The following is a 13305-nucleotide window of genomic DNA, read 5'->3' as shown; positions in this document are numbered from 1 at the left end:
CTTATGTGGTCATGTGGCCGGCATGACTAAATGCTGAAGGCGCACGGAACGCTGTTACCTTCCCACCAAAGGTGGTCCCTATTTTTCTACTTGCATTTTTAACATGTTTTCGAGCTGCTAGGTTGACAGAAGCTAGAAGTAACGGGAGTTCACCCCGTTACGCCACACTAGGGATTCGAATCACCGAACTGCCGATCTTTCAATCAACAAGCTCAGCATCTAAGCCATTGCGTCCCTCTCTTATGGGCCTAGAAAAATGCAAAAACCCTTCTGAAGCAGCACCTCTTCTGTCTTGAGTCTGAAACATTACACATCCAATAAATTGTGAACTATTTAACATGGATTATGGATGGCAGAAGACTTAGTAAAGGATATGTTTTACAATAAAGTACCTATACAATAGACAACTCTATGTTATCTATATAGTAATATAATGTGTTAGTGTCCAAAAAGTGGAATTGGAACCAATTCAGAGTTGCTTTTTTAAAAACAGGATATGTTCACATTCCTTTATTCATTTGTGAGAGTTTATATGATGAATAATCCATTTCACTCTGCAAATCAAAACTTTGTGCAATCCACATATGAAGGAGGCAAAGAACAGAAAGTATCTCTATTTCTATAAATAATTCTCCACAGTTTTTGGAGCTCAGATTTTCTGTTCTTATAAAAAAGCCCATTTCTCAGCATGGAAATAGAAAAAGGAAGAGAGGGAGGGAGGAAGATATTTTAGCACTGTAGTCTGCCAATTCTTGTGGTAGTCTAAGCTCTTACTTGAGTTCTATGAATGCAGAATGCAGAAACACCTGGTAGCCAACTTACTCATGTTTGGCGATAGTCTGGTCAATTAGGAAGTGACATGATAAGTATCAAATTAAAAAAAACATGTTTATCAATGTTTCTTCATCAAAAAGATGGCTGGTATTTTTATGTGGGCTAAAGACCACATACAACGAGAAACATTAGTTCTGGAAATAGATTCTTTACCCTTATTGTTTGAAAGTTAGTTAATGAAACTAATCACTAACAAAATGAATAAAAATAAAAATAAAACTAGTAGCTTTGTTTGGACTATTAACTTTAGTAAATTATAACCATCGTTAGTGCATTTTCTGGATTTCTAGAGTTCTAGGAGTTGGAGGCTTAATAATTATAATTTAATAATGTTGTTTTTAATGTTGGAAAAACAGGGAATTATGGACAAGTAAATATGCTCTCACAATCAAATACATCTCAATGTAACATGTATAAGGAAAAAGTCTCAAACAATTGTGGAATTTTCCCAAAAGATTCAACATTATGCTACTGTAAAGGTCTGTATGAAGTAATTATGAAATAGTAGCTATACCAAGATTTCCAGTGACATAAAGGCCAAAAGAGAAGTTTCGCAGATACCGTGTCAGATTTCCAGTGATTGCTTGTCACTTGAGAGTAATAAAAGGAGGACAATTTTTTAAAGTTATTATTAATTTTCACACTTGTACTTTTACCTTCAAATGGGAGGTATTAGAATGGCACGTTAAAATGGATTAACATCTAAAAACACCACAGTAAAATTTTTGATGCAATGTAATGTTGAGCATGTTCTATTTTTTATGAAATATTCTGAGTTATTTTTAATGAGGGAATTAAATAAAACACTGGGTATTAAATAAATCCAGTAAGAAACATACTTGAACCTTTCCATACCTGCACCTTTTCATACAAAGCTTAGCATGCTAATCTTTTTAAACAAATCTTTATTGTATCCTTTCCATGGATTAATAATATATTTCTACCCCAACTTTCTTCCAAGATATGACTCAATACTGCCATATTTAAGATTTTTAGGTGGTTACTATTTTGGTACTGATTAGACCAACATAGAAATATTTATAGTAATCAGACTTGATGCACTAAGCATGCAACTCTAGTAACTAGTTAATACTAATTACATGGACCTAATCAGTATTATATCCTAAATAGATTTCTGGTTATAGTAGGAGAGAAAATAGGAATCAATGGGAAGGTAACACTCCCAACAGTACATTTAAACTTTTAACTTATATCAGTTCAATTCTGGACAATTATTCCTGTAACTCAAGCTACCTTGTCTGAAGAAAGAATGAAAGTTCAGTAATTCATTCCTGAAACTTTAAAAATATTAGATATTATTCTGCAATGGAGTTTTAAAAAATATGAACTTATTTAGGTTGTACAAAACCTGACCAAAACAGTCTGCAGCACATCTGTAACACAAAAACCATTACTTACTGGAGATTAGAGTGTGACAAATGAAATACAAATGTTTCAAATTTTGGTTTCTTTCTTCCCTCGTTTTTATAACTACAGCATGATTTATTTTTTTAAAAAAAGATATAGTTTTACATTTGACATACTTTAATCATTTTTCCTTTCCAAATATTTCAAAAGGAAAATGGCAGAATGCAACTATTGTCAGCAACTGCTCATGTCAACAATCCCAGGATTTGCAATCTAAAATTAAGCATTGACCTGCCAATTTAAAATCTATCATTTCCTGGAAATATATCATAAGTAGTTCTATTTAAAGAAGTATTGACACCATAATGTGTATGTCCTAACAGATCTGACAAATGCAACTTGGGGAGGCTGTTGTAAAGATACAATAATTCAAAAAGCCAACCCTTGGTTGAATCTTCATTATCTTAAAACAATGGATCAAACTGATGATTTATTAGCCTGAGAAATCACTCAGGTAGCACTAAGAATGGCTGCTCCTGGGTATACTTTTCATTACCTTTATAAAGAACTCAGAGGGAATTCATCATTCATTCATTTGTGTATGTATTGTCTATATTTGTATTTTAAGTGTTTTTATTGTACGCCGCCCCGAGTCCTTCGGGAGAGGGTGCGGCTAACAAATAAAATTTTATTATTATTATTATTATCAGTCACTCTGACCAGTGGGCTGTCCCGAATGACATTGAAAAATCTCATTACATTACCGTAAAATGTATCTTGCAGCCTTGAGAGCTGTTTTTCATTCATGATAATACAAACATTAGACTTCAGATTAATAGAGGCCAGAAAGAGCAAAGAAGCAGCAACAGCATTTTAAGCCATCCTCCCCAAAGAAAGCAAACTTAAGATTTGAAACAGGTATTTTCATCTCAATTAATTTACAAGTACATTACTTGTGGATTAAACATACCCCCCTCCCTGCAAAATGACTGTTTACACGGGGCAATACTTCTTGCATTTAATGCAAATTTAATCAGAAAATATAATAATACCTTCCTGGATATATCGAAAGGAATTCAAGAATATTATTTTTTATTAAATTAATTTAATCATATTTTCCTTTAAAAAACCTAGGATATCACATATAAATTCAAAGGCAGAAAAGTATGTAAATAATATGCATAATACATATTATGCTGAAAATTTGTAAACAGTTTCTATTGTTTTTACTATCTGTAAACTATTCACGGTCATTATCCAAATCTCTATATTTAAATATGTCTTTCAAAATAAGCATTTTATAAAAAAACTGTGGGGCAGTCAACTCTGATATTTTCTGCACTGAAGCATGAAAAAAATCTGTATTTCACAGAAAACATTTTAAATCAGTAGTTAAATGCTTTCCTGCTCCCATAAAAATAAATATTGTTGAATTAATATTTTATTATCTTGAAAGCAGAAATACAGTGGTAAATGAAAGAAATAGAAATAAATTATGTGTTTCTATAAGGAAAGCTTTATTGGAGAAATATATTTACCTCATTGCCCTAGATATTTTGAACAAGCAATGTTCTGCCTTGAATTATGCCTGAATATCAGGGCTATAAATTTTTTATTTAATTTTTTATTTAATTTAATTTTAAGGATATCAACATTTCACCTATATTTTTAAGCACCTGCTATTGTTCTGAGGAAACTGCTATACTTTAAAGACAAAACAGTTTATGAACATGAGATTAACATTATTAATATTTAGGTATTAGTGAAACTAATGGCAAGTCATAATCAAACTATATGGAGACTGAATTAACGTATAGAATAAAAGTAATTTTGTTTCTCTATCTAATTATGGGAAGTAATTTATATAGATTTTAAGAAGATAATTGTACAGTCAAGATGGACAATGTTTCATGGCTTCTTAAACTAAAGCCTGTAATCTGATATAAAACACAATCAGCCTGAATTACAGAATTGTTCACAGTTACATTATGCACATTTAAAGCATAATCATGCATTCTGCCAAACTTATATAACTTTTGTTGAAAATAATGGTCACAGATACAGCACAAAATAAAATACAAGCAAGCTATATTTTTAGCATGGTTATTCATTGAAATAGTAAATCTGAATATTACCTTGCCTCTCAGCTATGGAAAAGCATAAAAGACCTTACTAAAATGCCCCCTCTTTCTACAGAACACCACTATATTTTATTATGTCATTTCTTCAAGCTGAAGGTTTTATGAGAATGAAGAGAGCTAAATGGTGTAGGAAATACTTATACAAGCTTCCTTCTTGTTGTGCTTTGCTTATTTCCAAATAGTTGTTGTTGAAGCTAGATACTACCTTCCATGTGTGCAGAACAGAATTTAAAAATAACTATTGTTAACAAAGTATCATAGTGAGCAATAGCACTATTACAATTATATAATACCTAGTATTTAAAATAAAGAAACCAGTTACAGTATTTGCGAAGACAGTGAAACTTAAGCAATTAACAACCCTAAGCCACAGAACAATGGATTTGAATTTTAAGTCATTAAGAGATGGACATTTTATTTAACACAGATGTACAAGAACATCCAAATGTACTTTCAAATGTTGGCTTACCTTCAGCTGCTTTAATATAATATCCATTCTCTTTACTTGGAGGGACTTCCAGGAGCTGCATGATTCTATCCAGCAACCCATGAATTATCTCAAACCCAGGGTTTCTGTTATAATAGATAGCACAAAGATGCCTGTGGTTTTTTGCACCCACATCTAAAGATGGAAAACGAAAGAAAACGAAAAATCAACAACTCTGTAAAAACTGCACTTTAAAGACTATATTTGTTCCGATCGTATCAGGTATCACTGTTTAACAAAACCATGGGTGGAAATGCATAGCTTTGATGGGTGACTATTTGGCTTATCCTTCCTGATAGCTACCTACCAATAAATATGCCCAGCTGCTTGGTAACATGCCTTATCATCTTTCCCAGCATAACATAGACGTTCTGTCCAGCATTTAGCCATCAATGACTTGCTTGGGGGTTGAATGGTGAGTAAAGAAGAATATGCAACATATATATTTTTTCAGAAACTAACCTCATTACAACCTAAACTTGTAACTGATTGGCATTAATTCAGAGGATCACATGATTAATATCCCCCCTCCCCAATAACAGCTGGGTTTTAGCAAAGTCATCTTGCTGACACACTAATTTTTAAAAGCTGAACGTATTATCCTAATACACCAACGTACGGGGAAAAGTTGCAGTTTTAGGCTCAGACACATTCTGTTTGTCTGGATTTCCCATGCCATGCAAGAAGAGATGGGAGGGGAAAGCTTGATATAACTTATTCTTCTTTATTCACATTGCAATAAATCAGAGATAAACAACCTGAAGTTCCGGGGCTTCTGCAGTCCTCAAACATCCAAAGACTTCCAAAATTTATCATTAAATTGTAATTTTATTTTGAGTGAAAATTTATAATGAATTTACTAATGTTGTTTTTATTAGATTTAAATGTAATCATATTCAACTATATCATATAATTTTTTTGGGGGGGGGAGGGCGGGTTCATGCTTCCACAAGTTTTTGGCAATCTAATATATTACTAAAAAGCCAAATATGGTTGTGGGCAAATAAACATTTTACACCACTGTGATAAACTATGGTCCAATATGGTTTATATGTTGAATTCCTTTATTTGAAAAATATGGTCAAAAAATGAAATTAGAAATAAAAATAGCAATATGAAATTCATTGACTACAGACCATATTAAAAAATTGTTGCCAAACACAGGCAAAATTGTATTAAACTTTTTTTTTTTGCAAAATAGAAAGAAACTTATTGCATCATTCCATAAAACAATTTTCCTGCTTTCGTTTCTGTTTTAAAGTGAAGAAGCCAAGATGTTAGGAAAAATTACAGATCTACTGTAGAGAGTTCAAAGGGCTGTCCGAAAAACCCATTCCGCACAATATACAAGGAAGGTAATCAGTGGTAGCTCTTTGGAACAAACCAAGAAAATGTAACAAGAAATACTAGTATATGCTGCCCCCTGGCAGCAAACAAAATTAAAACATATTTTAGAAAATGTATCTTTCATACAGTATTGTTATCAGTACTTTAGCAGCAATACCTATACACTGATAACTCATAAAACAACTAATAAATGCCTACAAAAACATTTCTCTGTTCAATGTTTCTGTTACCTGGTGCTTGTTTTTCAAAATATCCATTTTTTCAAAATATCCATTTCAATAGTGACATCATCAGGATATGGTTCACTATCATATATTCATGTATTGTACTGTAATTCAAGCTGAACATTCTACTCCATTGTTACTATGCAATGGACACACACCTGAATTACGTATATTATTGTAGTGTGTTTAGAACTTATCTATTAATGGAAAATATTTATACTCTAACTGACAAATGTTTACACAATGTTAAACAGTACTGACCAAATACAATAGCCAATAAATCAATTTAACCAAAAGTAAGCATTGGTGAAACATTTGGCAACATAGTTTGGATTCTATTAAGTATGCTAATTAATAAAACTGTGATGGCTAACAAATGTCTTAGTTTTATCATTTTCAAAAGCAGAAGCAATGACTTTAAAGGGTTTTAGAATATACATTTAAAAACAAGCTTTTTCATAATACAGTTTTGTAACAAAGGATCTTAAAGCAATCAGTTAATACAATAGCAATAGCACTTAGATTTATATACAGCTTCACAGTGCTTTACAGCCCTCTCTAAGTGGTTTACAGAGTCAGTCTCTTGTCGTCATTTTACCCACCTTGGAAAGATAGAAGGCTTAGTCAACCTTGAGCCTAGTGAGATTCGAACTGCTGAACCCGTTGCAGCCGGCAGTCAGCAGAAGTAGCTTGCAGTATTGCATTCTCGGCTCTTTAACATATTTCCACAAATTAATATTTTATTAACCCAGCTTAGTTTGCGTGAATCCAGACAGCTGAGATTTATTCAGTAAAGCATGCCACTGTAAATGGCTTAGAGAGGGCTTTAAAGCACTATGAAGCGATATATAAATCTAAGTGCTATTGCTATTTAGCATAACATAATCCAGACTAAAAATCCTGCATTGTTTAAGTTTCTTGAAATGGGAAAAAAGATAAAAAGTTTAAAGGAATATATTTTAACCGAAATTAGAGGTATAGTTTTTGGATCCAAAACAGGCAAGGATGTTTTAAGATCCACCAGGGCTACTCACTTTGCATATATCAGATGCTTAAAAAAAGCCACATTTCTTTAGGAAGGCTAAGCATATGTACAGATTTAGGAAAATACAGTGATTATAACAAGTAGTGCAGGTTGAGACCATGGCAAAGATGCCAAAATTATGCATTCCTCTTGCTGGGAGATTGCACATAAAAGCTGAACATAATCATATGTGAGCATAGAAAAAGAAAAAACAGGTCTAGTAAGGATACCATATTCTTTTACTATGGATGCTAGTTATGGTGAACTGACTTACATCCCTGATATTTACACTAAATGAATGAGCATTTTCTTACCCATGGTGGAATCTTTCACTATAATATCAGAAATTTCAAAGAGTTTCAGAGGTAAAGGCATCTTTTTATTAGCTGCAATAGTTTTCAAGAGTCCAGGCAACAATGTAGTCCGTGCGACCTGTGAGGACACATAAGGTGCTTGATAAATTACACTTCCCTGAAATGACAAGCTGCTAGCATAAAATGGGTTTTCACATGGTTGTTATTAGGAAAGAGTATCAAGTAAATAAGCTGCTTTTCAGTATTTTGGTTAACTTAAAAGCAGGCTAATAATTTAATAAACTAATATCTACACAATTGACCATAAATGCTTAATCCATATTTCTCCCTGATTCAGCAGTAATTCTCATTCTTTTATTATCTGTCAACAAAGCTCAGTATTAACAACATTGGCTCATGGAAAATATTAATTTGCATATTAATACATATTAAATAATGTTGAAAATGGATAAAATTAAATATTATAAAAGATTTTTGCCTTCACAAGTGAGAACTATAAAAGTATTGAACAAAAGTAGGCATGTTAATAGCTTCTACTTTAGAAAATCAATGCATAAGGTTGGGAAGAATATGAAGGTGATGCATTGTGTCATTCACAACCTTGCCTGCTGGCCAGGCATACGATGTATGGGTATTACACTCTAATATAATTTGAGTGGGCTTTTTTTCAAGATGGCTTTTGCTATGCTGGCTTTAGGAAAGACCCATCCTGATAAAGCTGAATGTTCCTGAGATTTAGAGGAATTTTGGTTCCAAAACTGGAACCTTCCTCAAAATAGTCCCATTTTGAGAATCTACAATTGCTGACACAAACATTGCTGATAATAATTTCCTAACTTTGGAACTTCATAAAAGGAGAAAAAAAGCTGTAGTAATGTAACAGATGTACTCTCCCAGACAGATATGATTCCTTGGAGGTCTAAATCCAGTAAGCTATTTTATGGATAGGCTTGCAACAATTTTTTTCAGATTCATACTGACATTCTTGTAGTCCTCACCTGAAATTCAGCTGTTTTTGGATTGGCTATATGTGCAGCTTTTGTTGCAGAAATATCAATCCCCAACTTACTAGCGATGTCTTCTTGGGAACACTGTACATAGATACGGGAAGTCAATGTATTTAATCATCTTAAATTACAACTTAACTGCAAGAAGAAGAAAAGAAAGGAGGCCCAACCCCCAACAATGAGTTAATTTTCATGTTACGGTAATACCTAATGTAGTAATATTTTATTGTTATAATTATGCCCTTGAGGATTTTAATTATCACTGTTTAAGGAATAACAGTTTGTATAACATTTTAGACTTTTAAAAAAAAAACCTTAATCTGAAACCTTGCTGAAAAGATTGGCATTATCAGTGCCGCTGGGCTATTACAAAACTCTTTCAGCACCATTCAAGTAGGAGCAAAACCACTAAAAATTGGAACCTCAAACCTCCATTAGGATTGTGCATGTACATGCACGCAGAGACTATCAGCATCAGCTTATAAAACAACTCAGCAGTCATGTAAAATGATAGGCTTTAATAAGGAAGAGAGCTACATTATGTGCAGACCACATGCTGCAAAATACCTATCTGGAAGGAGTTGTAAAACGTTATCTTCCATTTCTTATCCTTAGATGAATTATCTGGAACTATGTTACTGTCAATAAGCACAGAGAAGTCTATCGGACAACTGTGGCTGTTTCAGTGCTGAAACCTAATTTAAACTGAGTAGGTTATTACTATAGTCTTCTTGAAGTTTCTTCAAAAAAGCCACATGTTTTGTTCAAAGCAGGTGAGGCTGCTAGCTCTTGCAAAGAGGCTTTCATCATTCTGAATACTCAGCAATTGAATCATTTAATCCCGCGGTCTCCAGCCTTGGCAACTTGAAGTCCACAAGTCTTAAAGTTGCCAAGGTAGATCCCTGCTTTAATCTACTGATGTCTGCTGACATAAATATTAGTATTTGCATTACAAATAAAGACACTGAATGTGGTTTGAAACCTCTTTTTTTTCTATAAAGGTGACAATTGAACAGTCACCATAGTTTGAATTTTCAGATTTGAAAATAGTGCAAGAAAACTAATTCTCATTCTTTGAATATGCTGAAGCTAGTTTGCAACTTTATCAACAGCATTCTTCATAAAATCAGAATATTATTATGATTCCTTCTTGTGCCCTAATTAGACAAGACAAAATGAATCACTGCAACAATCACATTTTACTATTAATATAGCATCATATATGAAATATATACTGGAGATATTAAGAAAACAAGGCTTCACAATTGTGGAGTGCTTTTGCAGTCTGTCTCTTTTTAGGATGCAGTACCCTCTAATGAAATCTTATTTTCAAGAAACAGAATCTATTAAACACATACCAGAGCAAAAGTGAGGGCTTCGGTAAATCCTGCTGCGGCCAAATCTTGCCTCAGAAGTTCTGTGAGTTTATTGAGAGGAAACTAGAAGAGAAAATAAAAGTTCTTTCTGCTCAATGAATATCGCATATTTATGGAAATCATTGTTAGTTTACCCTTAAAAAAAGAATGGAATAACACCAAACAGTTACATCTGGTCTCTGCAAAGGAAATGCATTTCCCAATTAGAGATTGAATACACGGCCTCCAGGTTTAAACTTTGCCTTGCTGGAAGCCCATCCATTGCAGATCTTTTGAAATTCTCAGATCAGTTAGGCATCTGTTTTGTATCCTTGCTATGGTAAACTCCCCTTGCTACAAGACAGGACAGAAAATGTTTTAATTCTTAGACACAGTTTCCTTCTACAAACTCTTCTGGCAAACTTCTAGCCTTTTAATTGACAATACAGACTGTTTACTTTAAGGGTGCAATCTTACTTGATTAGCTATGGTGTACGTTTTTGGAATCGTCATCTGAATGTTATTATAGCCAAACGCTATTGCTGCATCTTCTATGATATCACATGCATGGATAATATCAGCTCTTGTAGGTGGGATTTCAACCTCTATATTGTTCCCATTCCCTATGACGTGTGACTTCAAACACATTCTAGTAAGCAGCTTTGCAAGGTTTGATGGTGTCTCACTAAAACAAAACACAAAAGTAATTTTTAAGGAATGTTTTGAAAAAAAAGTATGTGCTTTCATCAGTAACTTTCAAGCATTGTAGTTCAAAATAGCTAGGTACCCTCATAAATCAAGCCTGGACATGAAATAATTATTTTCAGAGGTACAATACAAATCCTGATGAAGCTGAGCAGGTATAAGTTCATTAGACTTTTTAATAACAAATATACTTTCAAACGCTGGCATTTTCAGTATATACAAAGTGCTTTCCACTTCCCAATCAAGTTACCATTTATACCTTAATATACAGCTAAGAGAAAATCACCAATAGATGCATAAATGGTTTTGTTTTTTCCCCTATTAATCCAAACTATATAATATGTTGTAGAAGTTGGGTTTTTTGAAATAATTGTTTTTTAAAAAGATAGAAGATAATACAATTACAAATTCAACCCAGAAAGAAAAAGAGAGAATAGAAAGTGTAAGAACGAAAAGAAGAGAAAAAATAAGAGAAAGGAAAAATTTAAAGTGATTTCCAGTCTTTATCCTAACAAGTACAAACGTAGTGATTTTTCACTGTATATAAAGTTACATGTAAGAATCTCTTCTTTTCACAACTCATCCTTATTCATGTGCAAATCAATAAATCATGAATATTTTAGTCTTACTGCTAACAAAATGTATATACAGGATTCCCAGTTTCATAGAAGCATGTCTTATTTTAACTTTGGTCAAACAAAGTAACTGTCAGACCTAGAAACCATATTTTGCATTGGGCCTTCAGGCCTGCCACATTATCTGCTGTGGGAAAATGGGAGGGGGGATTATATGAAGTATGGGTGATATATACTCAAAATAACATTCCTTCTTCAGAAAGTCAAGGACACCTTGCCCTGCAGCTGCGATGGTGTGACTGGGAAGCATCTCCAGTTTTGGATGGTGCCTGATTGGATCATGTGATGGACATATGGGTGCTGGACAGGGACTTGAACTTTTGTTGTTAACAGAGCGCTTTGAAGTTTATATACAGTATATTAGAAGATGTCTGGTCAAATTGATTGGGTCACAAGGGAAGAAACTATTATTGTTGAAATATATTTATTGGTATTCAACTAGGAGGAACAATCTATGTACACCCCCCCCCCCGTTACTTTTTCCTACATTCTTTTTTAAATGTCTTAGCTTTGCTTTGTTCTTGTATTTTTTCTTTTTTAGAGTTTATATTTTAACAGTGAATAAAATAAAAAAACTTACTGCAAAAAAAGGTTTTTTTAAAACAACTGGTTGTCTTAGTCCTTAAAATCTTCTTGATAAAATTTGTTCTTTTAACTATACAGTACACCCCTTTAGGAATTTAGATGATGTAAAAGTTGACAAAAATTCTGGCAATGAATTCTCAATGAAGTCAATCTATAACTATTTTAATATTTACCAAAGAGAGGGAAGACCAAGCTGGTTAATTTACAACCAATTAGCTTATTAAATATTAACAATAAATCCTCTCTGCCAAATCCCGTTATAATAAATGTGTTGATGCAATGATCCAAGTGAAGTTGCTGGCTAAGAAGCAAGATAGCTTTAAACCAGATCAATCAACTTTTAAGCAATATATCATTTTAAACCTTCTGGCAGGAAAATAGTTCAGCTGCCAAAGAATTATTCTTTAGGCAATTGTTCATTCCATTCCTAAAGAGAGTTTATGGAAGAAACTGGCAACCACATGTATAGATCACCATTTACTCTGGCTTTGATTTATGATTTATTAAATATTTATAATGCTTTATTTATTTACTTTAATTTCTATTCCATTAATTTCCCAAAGGATCCAAGCATCTCACAATAAACCAAGGTATAAGATTAAAGCCAGGAGAAAGGAAAACAATCACCAATCCTCATACCAACCTAACATATCTAAATAACAACAAGTGCTATGTTTGGAACAGGATGACAATCAATTAAATTTTGTCCAAATGCTCTCTTGAAGAACTGTCTTTTAATAGCTCTTTGAATGCACATTAAGGAGAGGAGGGATGAGTAATTAAAATACTTGTCCAAAAGGCCTCCAATGTATACTGAAATTCATTACTTTGTAATGATAATTCTGATACTGCAGCCATTAAATTGTTTCAATTCAAGATGCTAAAGCTTTTGCTATATAGTGCTCAACTTTTCATCTACAAAGAAACCCTAATTTTATAAACAATTCGGTTGAAATTTGTAAGAACTATGCCACGTGGATTTCATTAATGAAGGTATGTTTCGATAAGGTCCATATGATAATTAGTTGCTTGAAATAGTACTAAAACTACTTTGTGGGATGAATGCTTGGTCCAGGTTATCTTCACTGAGAAATTGGACTTGGAACTACAGAATGAAGCTTTAACTACTGTTAAGGATTCATTAATGGTATACTTTCTTTCCATTTTACATACAAGAGGGTTTATATTAATGAATTTAACATCTAATTCTCAGAGGTATTGACATTCAGTAACATCCCATACTCAGTCTCTCTGTCCCTGGTTAAATGAAACCATTGTA

The 13305-nt window shown here is 33.0% G+C and overlaps 1 protein-coding gene across 1 annotated transcript in view; it reads right to left on the bottom strand.

Annotated features, from left to right (window-relative positions):
- Nucleotides 1-13305, bottom strand: part of FARSB (phenylalanyl-tRNA synthetase subunit beta) — a 36026-nt gene that overhangs the window by 6837 nt on the left and 15884 nt on the right. Inside the window, exons 12-16 of the mRNA XM_081956376.1 lie at nt 10579-10786; nt 10105-10185; nt 8738-8830; nt 7740-7857; nt 4813-4965 (exon numbers count right to left, since the gene is read on the bottom strand). Coding sequence (XP_081812502.1) covers nt 4813-4965; nt 7740-7857; nt 8738-8830; nt 10105-10185; nt 10579-10786 — 653 coding nt within the window. The remainder of the gene's footprint in view (nt 1-4812; nt 4966-7739; nt 7858-8737; nt 8831-10104; nt 10186-10578; nt 10787-13305) is intronic.

The sequence above is a fragment of the Natrix helvetica genome, assembly GCF_964273705.1.
Source record: "Natrix helvetica genome assembly, chromosome: 5".
NCBI lineage: Eukaryota > Metazoa > Chordata > Lepidosauria > Squamata > Natricidae > Natrix > Natrix helvetica.
This window is presented reverse-complemented; position numbering and strand designations above follow the sequence as displayed.